Source organism: Convolutriloba macropyga, chromosome 3 (assembly GCF_964194025.1).
Source record: "Convolutriloba macropyga chromosome 3, txConMacr16.3, whole genome shotgun sequence".
Lineage (NCBI taxonomy): Eukaryota > Metazoa > Xenacoelomorpha > Acoela > Convolutidae > Convolutriloba > Convolutriloba macropyga.
This window is the reverse complement of record NC_134470.1, coordinates 16387033-16408425: the sequence shown is the minus strand read 5'-3', so window position 1 is coordinate 16408425 and position 21393 is coordinate 16387033. Positions and strand designations below refer to the sequence as shown.

General features: G+C 35.0%; 2 protein-coding genes across 2 annotated transcripts in view; both read right to left on the bottom strand.

Annotated features, from left to right (window-relative positions):
- The window catches only part of LOC142336000 (ribose-5-phosphate isomerase-like), a 41464-nt gene extending 28841 nt beyond the window's left edge, over positions 1-12623 (bottom strand). The window contains exons 1-2 of the mRNA XM_075384440.1: positions 12325-12623; positions 6165-6322 (exon numbers count right to left, since the gene is read on the bottom strand). Of these exons, the coding sequence (XP_075240555.1) occupies positions 6165-6322; positions 12325-12522 (356 nt within the window). The 5' untranslated portion in view covers positions 12523-12623. The remainder of the gene's footprint in view (positions 1-6164; positions 6323-12324) is intronic.
- Positions 12624-18651: 6028 nt separating this feature from the next.
- LOC142335998 (uncharacterized) overlaps positions 18652-21393 on the bottom strand; it is a 28601-nt gene continuing 25859 nt past the window's right edge. Inside the window, exon 5 of the mRNA XM_075384438.1 lies at positions 18652-20095. Within this exon, the coding sequence (XP_075240553.1) occupies positions 19518-20095 (578 nt within the window). The 3' untranslated portion in view covers positions 18652-19517. The remainder of the gene's footprint in view (positions 20096-21393) is intronic.

Sequence of the window (21393 nt, the reverse complement as noted above, 5' to 3'; positions counted from 1 at the left end):
GGTAACTTCTCAGATACCCCAATGTTAATTTGATGAGCTCCATTCAAGTTACACTGTGAAAAGAAAGGCATCTTCCGTGACATGACTGTATACCGTCTGCTAATATTTGTTCAAGCATGATTGAGTTTGCACTTCCGTAAAACATCAAGAGAGATGATAATAAACTGTAACTTTGTGACAACTTTTTTGTTCTTATCAAACTTGGATGGAGTTCGCCAACTGTACATTGGGTAACTGAGGAGATAACATTGCGTATTATTTCAATTTCATAGGTAAGCAAGACTACTAGTGTAAGGGATCGATTGTATAAAAACGCTTTTTGAAAATTAGTCTGGTATTAGGCCAAAAATTCAGTTACTTCATAAAACTAGGACGCTAACTTCTGATGTTTATAATTTATGAAGAGGCGAGCAAAAAGTGCCTGAAAAAATCCCAATCCGCAAGTGTGGAGTAAATTATGCAATTCTTGTAATCGCAAAGGGGTGATTAAAAACATCACCACAGGGTTGCAATCGCCAACGAATTTATTCAACAATTTGGTTTCGCCTCGGATTAATTTGGTTTAATTCTGTTTCAGGCAGAGGAACTTTAATGGCTCACATTAGCCAAAAATTTCTCAAACTGACTTTTCCACCTTGGCACTCAACAGAGGTTGTTAACTATTGAAGAAAAAGCTAAATTCCTTGTTCAAAAAGAAGTTCAAGTTAAAGCAGTGAACGTATATGCTTCAGCAAAAAAATGAGTATAATGCAAATACTCTTCTTTGAGTTGTACCAAACATCATTTGAGAGCAATTACAAAGATCGCAATTAATTGATAATTAACTGACTACACGATGCATAGGTTACAAGACTCTGATGAACTCAAGGAGAAAGACACTTATTGCTGCTTCCATTAGTTGCTCTCAAATAGCTATCACTTAGAAAGATACACCCACTCACTTGAAATTATATCTTTGAATTAATGTAAAGAAAATTTAATTTCAGAGCGAGCAAGTCATTTTTGAGAGTGAGGTAAGACACGTGTGGCAAAAATTTAATCACGCTATTGAACTCTCTCCACAAAGAGTGAAAAATGAAGTCACACAAACAATTCAGTCAAAGTTGCATGAACACAAACCTAAAAAAAAATTGAACTTATTGCAACTTCATAAGGTTGAAACAAAAATCTTGGCGACAAAACAAAAAACAAGCCTAGGCAATAATAGCCCGAGCAATCGCTTTGCGGCTATCAAAAAATAAATTTACCGGCAGATCACCTGGAAACGGCCGGTTTTGACTCCGATTGCGATTGAAAAAATCGGAAAAAAACTGGAAACTGATTGTTTTACAAAAATATTCTTGAATGGACTTTGTAGATAGACATACTCGTGTTCGTTAACAAAACGATACAGGGATTATCATCAAAGCTTTTTTTCAATTTTTGATCAATTTTTCAATACTGACTTTGTTCACTTCAGACCACTTTGCCTGGCAGCTACTATTTAAAACATTTTGTGCAAAATGACGAAAAATTGATAATAGCTAGAGAAGTCAAAAATAATTCTCAAAAATTTTCGAAGAAGCCTTGCACTAAGGTAAACCAGAAGCAAATGACGCGGTCAAAAAAGCGACGCAATCATAGCCAGCTGAGATGAGGGCGGTTTTTAAACAATTAATGTCCACCATATTGCTCTCGAAAGAATCATGGCGATCGCTTCCATTGTAGCCTGCTTCAGCCCGATAGGAGCTTCAAATAGGTTTGCAAAGGGAGCATTAAATTTCCTGGGGGTTCAAAAAGATTTTCTTAAGAGTTTATATTACAATTAATATCTAAAGTATCAAAAAAACGCATTTCAGCGACGTCTCCATTTGAATTTGATTAGAAAACAGCGGCCATGTGAGTTCAGCTGCTAAAATTGTTTAGGTGAAAAGATCAAGAACAAGCGTTGTTGAAGTCACTAGAAACGCAAACTCAATCGGGCAAAAACTTGTGACTACGATAATTGTTCTAAAGTCGTTCGAGAGCAATTAAAACTAAAATATGGCAACGAATAACATATAAGGACCTGGATTTATATTTAGTTAGGTGAAGCTCCTCAGTGGGCACAATTAAATTCCCGGAATTAAGAAGCGGGATCGGACCTCCAAAATTGACATTCACACAACTTCTGGTTCGAAAATCATTCTTTACCACTTTGCTGAAGTGCAAGAATCATCGATGGAGACGAATTGAAAAAACATAGCAGGATAAGTCCTGAAATACAATTCAAAGAATTGAATGAAAAACTCAGAAGTACTCTACCTGACCAGTAGATCAATTGACCAATGCCAGGCAAATCAAAAACAAAATTTGAGAAACAAACAATCAAACAAACACAACAAAAATATATTGCTAAAACTCTTGAAGCTTTTAAACCTAATGCAAAATTTTTTCCCTCTAAACATACCTATTTCAAAAAATTTTCAGAACCAATTTGTTTCTGAAATCGGTCCAGTGAAGATCGATTAACTCGAAAATGACCAAAAAATTTAAGAAAAAAACATCAATTGCAAATTATAACGAAAAATTGCTGAAAATCGTGAAATTAATATATTAAGAATCAATTCTGTGTCTCTAGAGTTATCCAGTAACCCAATTCCCAGCATTAAAAAATTCATTAGCTCAAAGATCGATAGGCAATATTTTAAAGAAAAAATTTCAAACTACAAAAAATAGAAATTCGTTCTGTTAAACTGTTGAAAGCCATTCAATATCCCTTAGCAACTATTTGATAACATACTACCAAACACTGGATGAGGTAACCCGGCTACTGAGGCAGGAAAAACTACAAAATATAAATGTTTGAGAAAATTTGTAATATTCATCAAAAAACCTCTAAAAGTCGAAAAGTTAAATTGTTGAAAACAAACCCATTGAAATTAGGAACCATGCAGCAACTTTTTACCAGAACATGGAATAGGTATTCTCGCACTTGAGAGTGGACAAATAACAAAAACTGACACAAAAAATTAGGAAACATTAAGATAAAAATTGCAGATTTCATCAAAAAAGGTAAAATTCGAGACATAAAAATGTTAAAAACCAATCCGTTGTTACTAGAAACTATGCATTTCCCTATTATCAAACCTTAAAGGAGATTGCAAAAAATTTGTCAAAAAATTGCTAAAATTTGTGTTATTCCAAAACTGAAACCTATTCCATGGCCACTAAAAAACTTTCAGCAAATTATTCTCCAACCTCTAATGAGGTTTTCTGGCCCCTGGGACTCAAACAACTTGAATATTGACAATAAATTTTGACAGAAATGCAAATTTTGTCAAAAAAGGTTAAAATTAGTGTTGGCAAAAAGTTAAAAACCATTCCAATACCACTAAAAACTATGCAGTAATCTATAATCAAAACCTAGAGGAGGGTTATTGAAACCTAGGGCTGAAAAAACTTAAAATATAACAAAAACTTTAAAAAAAAAACCTGAAAATTGCAAAAATTAATATCAATTTGCGTGTTGGTAGTAACAAAACATATAGCTCATAAAAAGTTCATAACAAGCAATCGGTCACGCAAAAGGCTTTCATCAACTTTTGAAAACTTGGACCTAAAACCAATAAAACAAAAAACTCGAAAAAATTACAAAAAACATGAAAAATTGCACCATTTTTGAGCCCAAAAACTCCTAAAAATAACCTTTTAAACTTAAATTAAGGCCATCCCAGCAGCTGCACTATAAGCACATGAAAGACTACTAAAACCCACTTTGGGCCTCTAATGAAACTTAATGCCCGCTGGGCTTTACCTGTTTATCCCGTTTTGAAAGATAAAAGTCATTGAAAAACGTGCGCACACATCTTAAATAGCCGGAAAAATTTCGGAAACGACTCGAAATTCAAATCAATTTAAACGCCATCCAACTACTCATCAGACAAAACGTGCCTCCACTAATTTATGATTATCTTGAAACAAAACCATTAAACAAAAAAGTAAAAACAAGAAAATCAAATCTGTTAAAATAAAAAATCTGATCAATTTTAGTCATAAACTGAGATCCCGAAATAACTATGTGTGCCAAAATAACTTCATCAAAACAACTACTATTTACTAAAACCACTTATGTGAATTATTTTGAAAATAATTGAGTCCAATTTTTAAAAATAATTGAGTCAAAAATATGAAAAAAGCTCTTAAAACAACTTGCACTAAAAAACTGGAAAAAAATAATCAATTTTTTTTATATTACAAAAGCATATAAGTGCAAAGAAAAATTATTTTCAACCAATAGGACATCCAGATGCTCGCAAAACAATAGGCAAGTCATTATAGGCTAAGAAACTACAAAGGCTAAGAAAAAACAAAACAAAGACGAAAAACTGCAAAGAATATTTTAAAAAAATAGTTCCAATTTTCGCCATTTCTGTCATATTTCTCAAAAAAATGATTCATATCCACAAAACTGTATCCAATTGTTATCTAAAATTTGTTTAATTAGAAGGGGTCTTTTCAATGCCCATTTTAGCTAGAAAAACAAAACAATCGTCAAAAAAACACAAATTACCCCGAAAGTCAGCAAAATAAATGAAAAAACCTCCGAATTAACATAAAATTCAAATGGATTTCCAGAAACCTTCAAACCACTACCGGAACCAGTCTAAAACTAAAATAAAATCATAACCAAACCTCTTAACCAAAACAAAATAAAAAACTGCTTTAAAATACCGCATGTGAACAAAAAATTTCGCTCGCTAACAAAATTTTTATTCACACCTCAATTGCTCGCTCTCTAGGAAATAGCGATACGAACAAAAAATCACTCTTTTTACTCCACTCTTCATTTTATTCAGCAACAAAATCACTCCAAATTTTTCCACGTGTTTCACTTCCGCTTCAAAATTCACTCCAATAAAATTGATTAAAAAAAGACTTCTCCAATACTCCTCTTCGAGTCGTAAAAACACAGCACGCCAATACAATTCAAATCCTTTGAATTGTAAAAAAACACGATTTCCCAATAATAGCCGCTATCGCTTCGCGGCTATTAAAAAACAAAAATTTTGTATTTCACTTTCATCGACGAGCTTTAGTAGCATTGAGCAGTACTTTCGTTAAACAAATATTTAACAACATCATCCAAGCATGGCAAACATCAATTACAGTATATCGACCCCATAGTTCTGATAGAGCCTTGCTCTAATCAATAGGAAAATACTGTCATCAAAATTATCTTAGCCCACGATTTTTTAAATTTGAGCAAAAGGCATCAAAAGTGTGCGCATGGGGTTTTGTAAACAGTTTAATTCTGTTTCAGGCAGAGGGACTTTAATGGGTCACATTAGCCAAAAACTTCTCAAACTGAGTTTTCCACCTTGGCACTCAACAGAGGTTGTTAACTATTGAAGAAAAAGCTAAATTCCTTGTTCAAAAAGAAGTTCAAGTTAAAGTAGTGAGCGTATATGCTTCAGCAAAAAAATGAGTATAATACAAACTCTTCTTTGAGTTGTACAAAAGACTAGCAGAGCTATAATAAATGTTTCAAACATCATTTGAGAGCAATTATAAAGATCGCCGTTAACTGATAATTAACTGACTACACGATGTATAGGTGGCGTGACTCTGATGAAGTCACTGAGAAAATAGCGTATTCACCGAGAACCACCAAGCGGTTCGAGATCTATATCAGAATTTTGAAGTGACTTCAGCAGAGTTACACAACCTTCCTTGTCATGCACTTTTCAAGTTCTAGAATCTAGTGCTGCAGATCTAAAAGAGATCTTCAGATCACAGCAGAGATCTTCAGATTTGGGACTGCAGAAATCACTACGGATTTTAAAACGTGCACGTCATGGTTTCAAAGGTCGTTACTTTCTGGCATTTTCTTTTTGGCATATGAACATCCACTCTTTCAAATGGGTGTTGAACTGCACCAAAGTCTGTTTAAATAAGTCTAATGGGAATGTTGCGAGGTTTCTGAATGTTTCAAAGTAGTCACAAAGAATAGCAAACTAGCCGCTTTCATGAACTAGCCGTTCATTGAAAGCTAATTTTTAACCATATTTAAAAAAATAAAATTCAGATAGCCACATCTTGTGCATCGCCTCAGAGTCTACAGAACTCATTATAATCATTCCATGTTCACATTCTAAAATATTCATATTCGAATTCTCGATTTCGCATCATCTAAGAAAACTAACTTTGTGACTTCATCAGCTCCATCAATGGTGACATGCAAAGAGCTATTCTCGTTCTCTTCCAGGGTGCGGAGAGGCAAGAGATTGTTGAGGATTAGTTGTCGGCTCTGGTACGATGTGGGAACACAAGACACTATAGATGAGGGGTCTTTTGAAAGCACCTGTAGAATATCAGTACTGAGCTAAGCAAAAAACTAGAAAAATCAGGTTGCAAATGCGTCTAATGAGTCCTACCGTTTTCGGCGGCTTTGATTCAAACCATATCAGTTCCATATTAATCCAGGGCTCGCTCAGTCGAAAGCAAAAATTTCCATTTAAGATATTCTGGTTAACAATTACAGTACTTCGAAATCTACTTGACGTATAAATTAGTCATCCCCGACAATTTTTTCATGAGAGAATTGCTCGCACAAATACAGTCAAAACGTTTACTCAACTCTTGTTACAATCAAAACAGTTGCACATCGATGAAAAAGCTTCTAGCTCCTAATGGCTTCTAAAAAAATCTGGAACAGTAGCTTTGCAATTAAAATACTTTTCTCCGTCACTCATTTTTTTGCAACTGATGTTATACTGAACATCGAAAGAAAGTTGACACCCTCTAATTTTACGCCGTAGCACTTGAATAGTGACCTACTATCAAACCAAATTATAATCGAATTTTAAAAACCACCCTCAATTTTTTTACACCCTCGATTACCTACAGTATTGGCCTGGCCTACTTAATGAAATTGAGATAAAACGCAATGGTAACTTCTCAGATACCCCAATGTTAATTTGATGAGCTCCATTCAAGTTACACTGTGAAAAGAAAGGCATCTTCCGTGACATGACTGTATACCGTCTGCTAATATTTGTTCAAGCATGATTGAGTTTGCACTTCCGTAAAACATCAAGAGAGATGATAATAAACTGTAACTTTGTGACAACTTTTTTGTTCTTATCAAACTTGGATGGAGTTCGCCAACTGTACATTGGGTAACTGAGGAGATAACATTGCGTATTATTTCAATTTCATAGGTAAGCAAGACTACTAGTGTAAGGGATCGATTGTATAAAAACGCTTTTTGAAAATTAGTCTGGTATTAGGCCAAAAATTCAGTTACTTCATAAAACTAGGACGCTAACTTCTGATGTTTATAATTTATGAAGAGGCGAGCAAAAAGTGCCTGAAAATTCGTTTGCGAGCAAATAAAACAAGGCGACTCGGTAATGTGCAATTGCACATAAGGTTCCCACCCCGCTCATCCACAATTTTCGCATGATTGTCTACCAAATGAGGAACACAGAAAAACCCAAAAATTCAATTTTTTTTAAAAAAAAATGGTGTCAGAACGAAAAGATAGCCTCCAAAGCAAATAAATCAGTGGTGGAGTAAACAATGGTGCATTAGATTGATGAGATGTGCAAATATTAAGAAAACGAGTCAAGACGAACATCAAAATCAAACAACAACAACAACAACAGAAATTAATTACATCAAAAACTTCATGTGCGTTTTAAAAACAAAACTTAATGAAAAAAGTCAAAATAGTGTCAGATAAATCTAGCACTAAACAAAATAACTGTCAAATCAAGCGAAAGATATAGGACAACTCAATAAAAAGGCTTAGTAACAATTAGACAATAAAGAACAAAAACAGTAAAGTTGTAAAATTCGCTTAATTTTTTTAAAACAATTAATTTCAAAGCAACGAAAACCAATAGAAATCAACAAAAATACCCCATAGGTGTAACATTCCCAATTCTTCTATAGAAGGAATTAAGAACTGCCGGTATTCAATTTTTTATGCGGTTACAAGAAGAACAACAAATAGACAAAGAAAAAATCAAATAAAACTTGGCAGAAAACGCTTTTGAAACCGTAAAGCCATACTATGGCCATCAAAATATGTATTATGCGCCGATAATGTATTATGTAAACACTCATTAAAGAAGCTAGGTAACAAGTAGATAAAAATGAAAAGAAATGCAAAATTAAGTAACACTATAATTTTTTTCGAAAAAAATAATTCCAAAAACATGAACGCCATTAATTACAGAAAAACATAACTAAATAGGTTTGTTTATTCTTTCCAAAGCAAGCCCTTGAGAATTGAAATTTTACAGAATATGTCTTAAGTCTACAAAAAGAACGTCAAACATGACAAAAATCAAAAATTAAATTACTTCGTGTCAAAGGCAGTTAAGTCAACGAACTCTTTAAAAACATTAGATTATGTGACACCAACCCCTGTTGAAACCTTCCCTGGACAACAATCTGTCATATTTGGCTGGTAATTAACGGAGACTAGATAAAAAACAGACAATAAAAGGAGCAAACTTGCGAAGTTACAAAGTGTATTTTTTTATTTTAAAAAACAATTGTTTTCAGAGTCATGACAGCCATCAGCTATTTACTAATATCAAAAAATCGGATAATCTATTCTTCCTTAACAAGCCAAGGAAACCGGGACATTGACTGGAAGTTTCATACGACTAAAAAGACCAAGTAAAAAGGACAGTTAAAGCCAAAATTTTAAAAACTCAAATAAATTCTTCGAGAAAGTAGTGTCGAAGCCGTTAAAATCATAATCTAGATCTTCAAGGATTTTAATATTATCAATTGTGCCTTATTTTGAAAGCCAAAAAAGTAATATCCGAACTGCTAATAACGTGATAATGTGACAAACTAGAAAACGTGAAAAAATGTGAAATCTAGTAATATCAAAGCCAGAAAACCATAACTTAAGGCGTAAAATCGCAAAAAAATACTGAATTTGATTTCAATAGAAAGAAGAAGTATTCGTTCATTGCTGACAATAAGATAAGCTACAAGTTGACCAAACTAAGAGAAAAATAGAGGCAAAGTTCAATAAGTCATTATTTATTTAAAAATCAAATACTTTTAAAAGTCAAAACAAGCAAAAGCTTTCAAGTAATCAACTAGATACAATGTGGAGCTATTTAGGAATTCAATTGGACCTATCATTAGTGATCTTTGGTTTGAGATGTTCTGTTATTTAATTAATGTAGAAAAGATCGATTTTTTTCATAAAAAAACCGGCTGATTACAATCCGAATTATTTTTGGTTTATACCAGTCCAAGATTGGTCCAAAACTAGCCTTGCTAATGTTGTTTGTCCATTAGGAACACTTAATTATTCAATGTTCTAGATATTGATATTTTGTTAGTTAAATCTCAAAAATAGATGCTGCGTTTTTGATAATCAACGAACAAATTTAGCAAAAAACGGCAAAGTTTTAATTACAGAGCACTCTCAACAAAATTTGAAGTAGAGAAGCCCCATTTTCAGTCTAAAAAGATTCTGTTAGTGGTGGTTGGGTTTGTACTTCCAGTAAATTGGATCAAAATGGACTAAAGAAACTTATTTCGTGCTGTTTTTGATGAAAAGTCTTAATTTTGAAACATTTAGCCAGAATTGTTGACAAAAAACTTAATAAAAATAGCCTATAATAAAGTTTCTGTCTTTACAAATAAAAATCAAGAACACTTTCTAAAAAAATTAACAAATTTAAGCACAATTGGCGAAGTTTTAGTCAAAAATTCCGGAAAATTCTCCCTGGAATTCACTCTATTTTCTCAAAATTTAAACCTCGATAACTCCCCGTAAAAAAACGAAAATTAAAAAAATCTTTTTCATTCCATATTATGCGCTGGAGAAACTTTCTAATAATACCAGTCTCAACTCTCTACGATGAATATATCGATCGGCCATAATTGACAGAACAAAAAACCCATTTGAGCATATAGTTCCCTCGCCCTCAAGAGGGGTCGGAACAATGAATATATCGATCGGCTAACATTGACAGAACAAAAAACCCAGTTGAGCATATAGTTCCTTCCCCCTCAAGAGGGGTCGGAACAATAAGATTGTTTTGCGGGAATCCAAGCCAAAAAAATTGCATCACTTAACTTTTTTATTTAAGTTTCTTCCTTTTCCACAAAAGAAAAATAACGTTTGAATTTCATATTATCCTCGTGATGGGATATTAAATTTATCTGATACACAGAATTTAAATGCGCAGGGCAATCAATCTCTTTCTGGGTGAAAACTCTCTTTTCTCATTGCTTTTGGAGATCAAGTTTGAAGTTAAAATTCGCGTTCTTAATTTAATTTCTCATTAATTAGCAGTTTTGGAAAATTTATGCTGTGCGAGAGACTACCTACGCCACAATTTTTGCAGAATTTGTTAACAAAATGTAACCAACCGAAAACCAGTCTAGCAACACGTGAGTTCCTTGCAAGTGAGTTCCTTGCAGGTACTTAAAAACCTGGGTTCCAAAAATTACTCCTTGCCTATCCTGATTTGCTGCCATTCGTAATATTTATGTGCAAGCGATAATTACAGTACATGCAAACGTTAACTACCCAACTGCATTCCTTTTTAATACGGTTCCACCCAATATCATACGGTTCTATTCTACCAAGATTGGTGTCTTTCCTTCCCGGGATTAGCTTTTATCGTGGATAAAATCGATTGAAAACGTCTCGATACTATCACAATTTCCTACCTGTTTAAGAGCACTTGCAACATGGACAACTGTAGATGCGCTTCCCAAGCCTATCCTCATGTTCTTTCCCCCATTCACAAACATCGCAACTGCTTTTCATGCCGCGACTCTTTTAGCGACTGTTGCTGCGGACGCCACAGATGCGCTCATAGTTTGGCCGCTATCTCTTGGTTTCACTTCTGTAGGTGAAGTCATCCAAGATTACTGTTCCCAATTGATAGATTTAACAAGCAAAAGATAGAGCTAAGATATTTATTTACACCACATCCATCTGAAAGGCCCATCGAAAATTATGCTGTTACGTCGCTGGAAGATTCCTTAAAATCTCTCATTCTGTCCTTTTTTTAAGCACAGGCTTCTGAAAATCGTAAGTACTATGTCCTCCTCGAAAGTTCAATTGTCGAGCAAAGTCAGTTAGTCAGTGTTAGCTGGAGCAACACTCATCAAGCACTCAACAAAATTTGAAGTAGAAAAGCCCCATTTTCAGTCTAAAAAGATTGTGTTAGTGGTGGTTGGGTTTGTACTTCCAGTAATTTTAATCAAACTGGACTAAAGAAACTTATTTCGTGCTGTTTTTTTATGAAAAGTCTTAATTTTGAAACATTTAGCCAGAATTGTTGACAAAAAACTTAATAAAAATAGCCTACAATAAAGTTTCTGTCTTTACAAATAAAAATCAAGAACACTTTCTAAACAAAAATTAACAAATTTTTGCACAATTGGCGAAGTTTTAGTCAAAAATTCCGGAAAATTCTCGCCGTAAAAAAACGAAAATTAAAAAAATCTTTTTAATTCCATATTATGCGCTGGATAAGCTTTCTAATGATACCAGTCTCAACTCTCTACGATGAATATATCGATCGGCCAATATTGACAGAACAAAAAACCCATTTGAGCATATAGTTCTTTCCCCCTCAAGAGGGGTCGGAACAATGAATATATCGATCGGCCAACATTGACAGAAAATAAAACCCATTTGAGCATATAGTTCCTTCCCCCTCAAGAGGGGTCGGAACAATAAGATTGTTTTGCGGGAATCCAAGCCAAAAAAATTGCATCACTTAACTTTTTTATTTAAGTTTCTTCCTTCTCCACAAAAGAAAAATAACGTTTGAATTTCATATTATCCTCGTGATGGGATATTAAATTTATCTGATACACAGAATTTAAATGCGCAGGGCAATCAATCTCTTTCTGGGTGAAAGCTCTTTTCTCATTGCTTTTGGAGATCAAGTTTGAAGTTAAAATTCGCGTTCTTAATTTAATTTCTCATTAATTAGCAGTTTTGGAAAATTTATGCTGTGCGAGAGACTACCTACGCCACAATTTTTGCAGAATTTGTTAACAAAATGTAACCAACCGAAAACCAGTCTAGCAACACGCGAGTTCCTTGCAGTTACTTAAAAACCTGGGTTCCAAAAATTACTCCTTGCCTATCCTGATTTGCTGCCATTCGTAATATTTATGTGCAAGCGATAATTACAGTACATGCAAACGTTAATTACCCAACTGCATTCCTTTTTTATACGGTTCTACCCACTATCATACGGTTCTATTCTACCACATTGGTGTCTTTCCTTCCCGGGATTAGCTTTTATCGTGGATAAAATCGATTGAAAACGTCTCGATACTATCACAATTTCCTACCTGTTTAAGAGCACTTGCAACATGGACAACTGTAGATCCGCTTCCCAAGCCTATCCTCATGTTCTTTCCGCCATTCACAAACATCTCAACTGCTTTTGATGCCGCGACTCTTTTAGCAACCGTTGCTGCGGACGCCACAGATGCGCTCATAGTTTGGCCGCTATCTGTTGGTTTTACTTCTGTAGGTGGAGAAGTCATCCAAGATTACTGTTCCCAATTGATAGATTAAACAAGCAAAAGATAGAGAGCTAAGATAAATTTATTTACACCATATGCGTCTGAAAGGCCCATCAACAACTATGCTGTTACGTCGCTGGAAGATTCCTTAAAATCTCTCATTCTGTCCTTTTTTTTAATCGCAGGCTTCTGAAAATCGTAAGTACTATGTCCTCAAAAGTTCAATTGTCGAGCAAAGTCAGTTAGTCAGTGTTAGCTGGAGCAACACTCATCCTCTGTGGTAACTCAACTTCAAGTAATTCAATAAATAATGCAAGATGATTTAGCACAACAGAAAAAATGAGTCTCATACAACTCATGTTTTCAAATATTTTGATTCAGAAAGTTATGCTTCTGAAGTGCATAAAACAAGTTTTCAATCAGCTAAGGTTCATTGAATAAACTAAATGCTCCCGGTTTTGAAGAATAATAAGAGCATACACAATAAAATTCAATTACAATTTATGCAGCCGTTTCAAAGGACACTACGCTTAGAACTAAAATGCAACTTTAAGGGGTCACCCTCACTTTGTCCAATTTTCGAGTAAATTTGATGATAATTTTGCAACCAATATTTCTACTGTTTAACGACAATATTTATTTTAAGTTGAAACCATTCCTTGGCTGGTTTTGTTTTATTCTTAAAATTTTTTTGAGAACTCATTGACAGAAGAAAATTAAACAAAAAAGATCAAAAATTATTGTAAAAGATATCTAAAACCATCCCACATTTACGCGAGCAACGACAAATAATCAATCTAGAATTACTGACGTACCTAATAAAATTCTAGACACCATAAAATTTGGCAACACTTTCGGACAACTTCTAATTCTGTTTGTTTTTAGAAATTACTGTTAAATCTCTCTTCAAAATTAATGTTAACATTGTACAAAATATTTAACAAATTCGAGAAAACATTTCACTTTATCACAAGAGTAAGTATACTGCTGCTGACTGCTAAAAATTCCGGTTGCTGAGTGCGGTTTTTATACTCATTGCTTTTTCCCATAAAAACTAAAAACTGGCTGTGTTGTTTAACAGCCAGTTTTGAATTATGGAATTGATTATGGGATTTATTAGTTGTCGCTGAAATTTGAATCGGCGCGCCTGAGTCACTGTGTTTAAAAAGTAGTTTTAGGCATTGTGAGCTATTTCCACCACCGTGGAGGGGTTTTATTGGCTTTTTAACATTTAGATTCTTGATATTGTCTGTCTCTGTCTATTCTCGTTTGCAACGGTTATTGGTAATTTGAAGTGGTAGGTAACATAACTTTTTGCAACCAGAAAAAGGAAAGTAAATTAGGAAACAATGATGAAAAAAGACTTTGAACACAGACTGGCAACAGTGGGGGGGGGGGGGCAACGGTAGGAGGGGGGTCTTGGCTACACGGGGCCCTTACGGCCTGAACGTGCCAGGTGGGGATTGGGGTGAAGTGATGGGGGCTGATGTGAGAGGGGGGGAGGGTAGGTCAACCTATAAGAACCGCCCTTCACGTCATAATTCTCCAAAACAGTTTCAGCGAATAGCATGCATGGAGACTAGTGAGCTGAAAGGCTCAAAGAAAACTTAATGCCCGCTGGGCAATACCTGTGTATCCCATTTTTGAGGACCACAAAACAAATAGATCAGAAAAAAATCGGTCAAGCAAAAAATCGCATAGAAAAGACCAACAGGACTAATATAATTGCTACAAATTGCTTTTGAGAGCAATTAAAAATAATCTCCTAAAAAGTGCTTGTCAAGTCATTTTGGATAAAAAAAACCAGTTCTACTATAACTCATTGTTAATGAGGATCAGAGATGATGACATTACGCCAACATAACAGCAGCTGAAGTGCTGCAACAACAAAGAGAGAGAGAGAGAGAGAGAGAGAGAGTGAGAGATAAACCGTGAACGAGAAAGATAAGGAAAGAAACCCTAACCGACAGAGAGAGAAAGAGAGATAGGAATTTTTCGATGCTGGGATTCCACTCTGCAGCTTCTAGTTTTCTAGCCTTGTTAGTAAATAAATCGTAGAAAAACCGAAAGGCAAAATTAAAAAAGTTTTCAACTTCGCAATAAAATAGTTCATTTTTTGTCTCGAAGGTTCTCTCACGTAACCCATCTCCGAGACACAAAAAGTCTCGTTGGCCAGTAATGGTCGTTAATCCCAGAAATGGAAAAACATCGAAATATTTTGGAAACGATTGCAAATTTTAACAAAATCTTGCAAAAATTCAAGATATGAACATCTTAAGATTCAATTCATTGTCTCAAAAGACTATCCAGTATCCCAGATTCACGCCTGAAATTGTTTCTTTTCTTCATAAAGATCATTCACTTGGAACATGACAAAAGTTTTCCACAAATTTGGAAATTAAACTTTATCCAAAAACTACTAAACTGGAGTCATTAGAAAAATTGATCACAATTCCATTACATTTATGAACTATGCAGTAACATATTATCAAAGCTCTAGAGGAGGTTTCGTGCCTCTTGAGGCTAGAGAAACTCAAAAAATTCCAAACAATATTAAACTTAAAAAACATTGCAAATTTTACAAAAAATTTTTAAAAACTTGCGATATTAAAAAGTTGAAAATTAACTCATGACCAGCAAAAATTTTCCAATAACGTATTATCAAACCCTTACGGGAATCAAACCCCTTGAGGCTCAGAAAGCCTGAATAATGACAATGTCAAAAGACTGAAAAAATAGAAAATTGTCAAAAAATGCTTAATTCGTGATATTAAAAGCAGGCAACACACTCAATTACATCTAAAAAATGTACAGTCACCTATTTTCAAAACCCTAGAGAATACTGCTTGGCTCTGGAACCCCAAAAAACCTAATCGACAGAATTTCCAAAACTTGAAAAAAAGCAAGTTTTATTAAAAAAAATGCTAAAATTTTTGATATTAAACAGTTGAAAAAATATTCCAAGGCCAATAAAAAGTTGTCAGTGACTTATGGAAATTTTCTTAGGAAATTTTCTGGCCCCTGGGTCAAGACAGACCTGAAAAAGTAAAAATGTCAGAAAATTGAAAGAATTTGCAAGTTTTATCAAAAAAAATGCTAAAATTCGTGATAAATGTTGAAACCATGCCACTACCACTAGAAACTATGCAGTAACATATTGTCACACCCTAGAGGGGGTTCTTTGACACCTAGGGCTGAAAAAGCTCAAAACATACCCGGCAGATTGCCGGAAAATAGCCGCCGTTGACTCCCATAACTCCATTGGGACTGAAAGAAAAGAAAATATCAACAAAAATTGAATTTTGTACAAAAACATTTTTAAGTGCGATTTATTTTGATGTCATTTTGTAATTGAACGTACTCCTGTCTCTCAGTGAGAGGCTACAGGGTCCAGTATCAATACCATTAAGCATTATAGATAGTAACTAAAACTTATGAGAACAAAGTTCAAGTACCGGGCATCTAAAAATGGGCTTTATGGGTTTATCCTGTTTCTATTTCTGGGGGTTCTGGGGGGGGGGGGGGGGGGGGGTACACCGGGGTCTGATGGGTGGATAGAGGGGTAGAGAAACACTGGGGTGGGTGGCAACAGTGCGTTGGGGCGGGGGGTACAATAGCGGGGGACCAGTGGGGGTGTCTTCAACCTCTAAGAACCGCCATTCACACCATAAGTATAAGTCTCCAACAGTTTGAGCTGAAACAGAGCTGAAGGCTCTAAGAGCACTTATTGCCCGCTGGGCGCTACCTGTTTGTACCGTTTATGAGGACGAAAAGTCAAAAGCGTCAGACGAAAAATCGGTCAAGCAAAAAATCGAATAAAAAAGATCGACATGACTAATATAATTGCTACAACCTTCGTTCGAGAGCAATTAAACACAAACCAACTCAAGTCGGACAGATTGCTCTCGAACATCAAGCGAGGCAATCTAATTCAGATGTCTCGGCCTTGATATATTTTCTTTATGGGTGCTAACATCCGAAGAAGGAGCGATTACACCCGCCAATCTCCGGAGTACTCGGCACCAGCATTAACAACTTGGCTACCAGCCCCGTGTGAATTGCTATGCTACAATCACTTTTATTTTAGCAACAAACTTTACTTCTGACAAGGAAGAAATTGAGATTACTCCAAAATGAAGAAGGCAGGGGCGAAGAAGTCACTCGAGAAGTCAAAGAATGTTCTGGAAAAAAAGCGCTTCCAACTTCGTTCGAGAGCAATTGAAAATATGGAGAAAATAATGGTCTGGTCAGATACCTATTACTTCTCCCTTTTATTCGGTTCATTGATAAAATTGTCCGGCACAAATCAACAAACAAACCACGCATTTGTTTGTTTAAGTAGAAGTACTCATTGTGCTCGTACTTTTTCGAAGTAATAGAACGAAAAACACGCCGAATTTCAACTTTTAATGAAAATTCAACATTCTGAGATTCATTTTTCCCATGCAGGATTCTTTTCCTTAACTCCGTATAAAAGCAATATATAAATACATAGGATAGCAGTGATAAGTGCTAGTTACTACAAACAACACATTGGTTTCCATATTTGCAATAAATAATGCTTCTTTAAAAAAGAAATCTCAACATCTATTGCGTTTCAGGGTGTAAAAGAACCGCAAGATAAAGGTTACTCACAACATAGAAAATAGTGAAATTCTATTTAGAAATACTCTAGGTGTATTTAGAAATACTGATCTCAACTGAGTTCGAATCGTCGATAAAATTCATTATTTGAGCGCAGAAATCCATCGATCAAACCCTTGATTTTCAGTACACAACAAATCAAGCGAGAATTTTAAAAACGATAGAAAATCGACTAATTTTCGATTGTCCAGGATGAGAAAACCTCATCACCGCTATAACTATCACTTCTGACAAAACGAAATTTAATGTAATCCCTCGACGAGGGAGAATGGTTATCTTGTAAGATCTTACAAGATTCTTATAAGAGACGGTTATCTTATAAGTTCAGACAAAATTCTTACAAAAGATGGTTATCTTGTAAGATCTTACAAGATGAATGGTTATCTTGTAAGATTCTTGCAAGTTCGTTCCGGTCGAGCTGCATTCTTTTATGCGCAATTTTCTTCATTTAATGCATTGAAGTTTTGAGAATTGGTTGCGTAATTTTGACTGATAATTTTATTCATTAATTTGATTGAAAAAAACTTTTCAAGATAATTTTTACTGCATCAGTACAAAATTATAAACTTCTACTTTTGACTTATTGCCAAAAACTAAAAACGTGAAAGAAATTATTTTTTCCCTTACTTTTTATTCTCTTATGAAAAAATAAAAATGCCGAATTATTTTTTTAAATCAATTTTTTCTCATTGCATTCAATCTGGAGGAACAGAAAGACCCATATTCGCACTTTCCATTTAATGCTGGGTGTAAATTTATTACTCAAAGAAATTTTTTTGATTTTCAAGTTTCACACTGTTTAGAACAAATTACATGTTTTTTCGTCTTGTGCATCTTCTCCAAATTTTTTTTATGCGCTGTGTATTTCAGTTCTGTGTATTTCGATCCTTGCAAGACGACGGTTAATCTTGTAAGAATCATATAAGACGAATGTTTATCTTTTAATCATCTTGTAAGACGAATGCTTATCTTGTAAGAATCTATCAGAAAATCTTGTAAGACGATGCATCCTCTTGTAAGATTCTGAACAAGATCTTACAAGCTAACCATCCCCGGTCCACTCGGGATGGTTCTAATTTCCCTAATTTGAGAGATTATGCATGCATCAACATTTTTTTAAAATTTTAAGGCCATTTTCAGCGAAATGGTCTAACAGGATAAATGAGCTGAATACTTCGACATTTATACCGGCTAATACATGCTTTCAGAAAAAAAATGCAATAACTTCCTTAACGCAACGCAAGTGTTTTTTGTTGAATTTCAGGAAAAAAATTGTCTAAGTTGGCAAATCTTGTTGGTCAAAAACTCGATCACTGACAATTTCTCAAAGCAACATGAGAAATATTAAACTTATTTATCGACAAATGTTTACTAATCAATTTCACTTTTTGTCTTTCAACTTCAGCCCAAACAACTATTCAATTTCGTAACTTCCTTCTTGACTCTATTTGCGTCATCCTGATCGTTCGGGCATATACTTCCTTTCTGCCTATTTTGAAAAGAGCATTAGAGAAATCAAATTTCTTCATTCGTTCATATCATTTATATATACTTCTGTGATATTATAGAAGGACTATTATTATTCGCCATAAGTATTGCACCAAAAACACAAAACAACGAAAACAAATTGCACGTCTATCTACCAAATCATATATATAGTAACATAATATTATAAGTATCACTAAAACCATTAAACGGCCTGTCTAATCAATAACAGCAACTAGTACAGAATGTATGTCCCTTTTGACCCCAGACTAACACTGATTAAACTAAAAGTACCTGATAAAACACAATCAAATTAAAAGCGACATTTAAGCAATATCGAAAGCGTGAGGATATACAAGAACAGGTAAAAATAGAGAAATTAAATTGGCGAGCAAAGCTGGAAATATTTCACTTAGGAAGGTTTGAAAATATGAGGAAGTCAGTTTTGGAATGGAGGTATTTTTTACTTTGTTTCCTGCCATAGCGCATCATTAAATGAATACATACAGCACGAAATAGGACTTATGTTAACAATGAGAGCAAACTCCATCATCCTACAAAATACACACACGTTGTCAACCGAAATGGCCCATAAACTTGGGGGAAAAAATAACGGTAACCGTACAGCTCGAATGATAGACATTGTTAACACAATTCCGAAATATTGCACGTCAAGAAATGTATTATAAATTATGTGACCGCACTCGGTTCATACTCGTGTAGCTAAAATCGACCCAGTCAAAATATACATAAACTCAATTATACAGCAATACGCATCAGCTTTCAACATTTATCGGTTAAGTTAGAAGTCGAACTGATAAACACACATAAATAACGCATGCTTGGAAAATCTCTGCCTCAATGCTGGCATGTAATTGAAAGGGTTCTCATAGAAACTTGGATAGAACATTGTTGATCATCTTCTTATTGATGCCTCTCAAGTAACTCGAGCCAAGAGCAGCCGTGTTCAGGCCAGAAAACCCTGCAACACCATCGTTACTGGAAGCCATAATAGAGGCCAGAAACGATGATGGATCAGCTGCGATGTCCTCCAGCACTTCAGCCGTTGAGTCGTTGTTAGCAGCCAAAAGCTCTCGCAAGTCAGGCGAGAGACTTCCAACGCTAGTAACTGTCGTGGTTGTATTGTCTTTTGTTTCGTCTGAAGTTGCTTCCGTCAGAATAGCAAGAATATCGTCCGCAACTGAAAGATTTCCAACTCCACATGGAGAAACAGCTGCGACCGAAGTTGGCAATGTGATGTCATCAATATGGGATGTGTTGTTCAACGTCTGTGTCATTTGAAACTGAGGTTGGTGATCGTTTTGGTTCTCGTTTGAGTGGTTATTGTTGTTTAGAGTTTTGGTCAGAGCTTGTATGAGCGAATCCTTGCCTATGGTGTCTATTGCTTGTGGTCGTCTCTCTTCTCTAGTGGCTGCACGCGATCTACTCCGTAACTGATTGGCCCCTGAAGACAATTTAATTCAATATTTACAGGTTTATATTTAGACTACTGTCATACTGCCTACTAGATATCTCCAAGAAGAATAACAACTGCTCGGAAAATAGCTAGAAAGTTGAAAGACGGCCCTAATCCGTACTTTCAAATCTCCTTTGCAAACGATGTTTAGACAAGAACTCGTCCGACAAAGATACAACATTGTGGGCAGGGGGTAAAACTCTTGATTAAGAACCGCCCTTTACACCTTGAATTTATGCCTCCTAAAAACAGCTTCGATTAATCGCATACTTAGGCCCTCCGGGCTTTACCTGTTTATCTCGTTTTTTAGGACGAAAAGTAAAAGCGTGAGACGAAAAATCGGTCAAAAGCAAAATCGATTAAAAAGACCGCAGAACTAATTTAATTTCTACAAATTTTGATAGTATTAAGAAGAATTAAGAAGCAAATCAAACATTTTAAAGTTCTGGAAATTGACAGCGCAAAATTGAGTCTTTGATCAAATCGCTCTCAAAAGACAAGGCGGTATGGGTTTAACTGTAGCTCACTTCTGGGGAAGGGTTAACACCAATAGGGGGTTTCAATTAAGATATTAGAGCTTATTATGGGCAACTGTTTTAATTATGGGCAACTATTATGGGCAATCATTTTAATTGAAAAAATGAACTCCCGCGCACTTTTATTTGACTTTTAGTAGTAAACTGCCACGATTTCAGCCCAGCTACCTCAAATTGTTAAGGAGAGCAATTCAGATCAGCAAAATTTATGAAAATCAAGCGACAAAGATTAAATCGGCCCAGGAAAAATTGAATAAGACATGACCACAATAATTAATAGGAACTTCTTTCGACATAACTAAAACATAACCGGCAGATTGCCGGCAAATAGCCGCCGTTGATTCCAATAAGCATGATTGGGATTGAAAGAATAGAAGATATGGAAAAAAGATTTTTGTACAAAAACATTTTTTAAGTCCAATTTATTTTGATGGCATTTCGTAGTTGAACATAACGTACTTCTGTTTCTTAGAGAGAGGTTACAGGGGCTACTATCAATACCAATAAGCATTAGAGATGGTAACTAAGACTTATAGGAACGACGTTCAAATAGCGGGCATCTAAAATTGGGCTTTATGGGTTTATCCCGTTTCTACTTGACTTCAATTTTTTATACTGACTCTGTTCATTTTGAATTTCTTTGCTGAGCAACTGATGTTCAAAATCACTTTTAGCAGAATGAGAGAAGAGAGAAACTAGCCTAGAGAAGTCAAAAAGATATCACGCAAAATGTTGAAAAAGCGGCAAAAT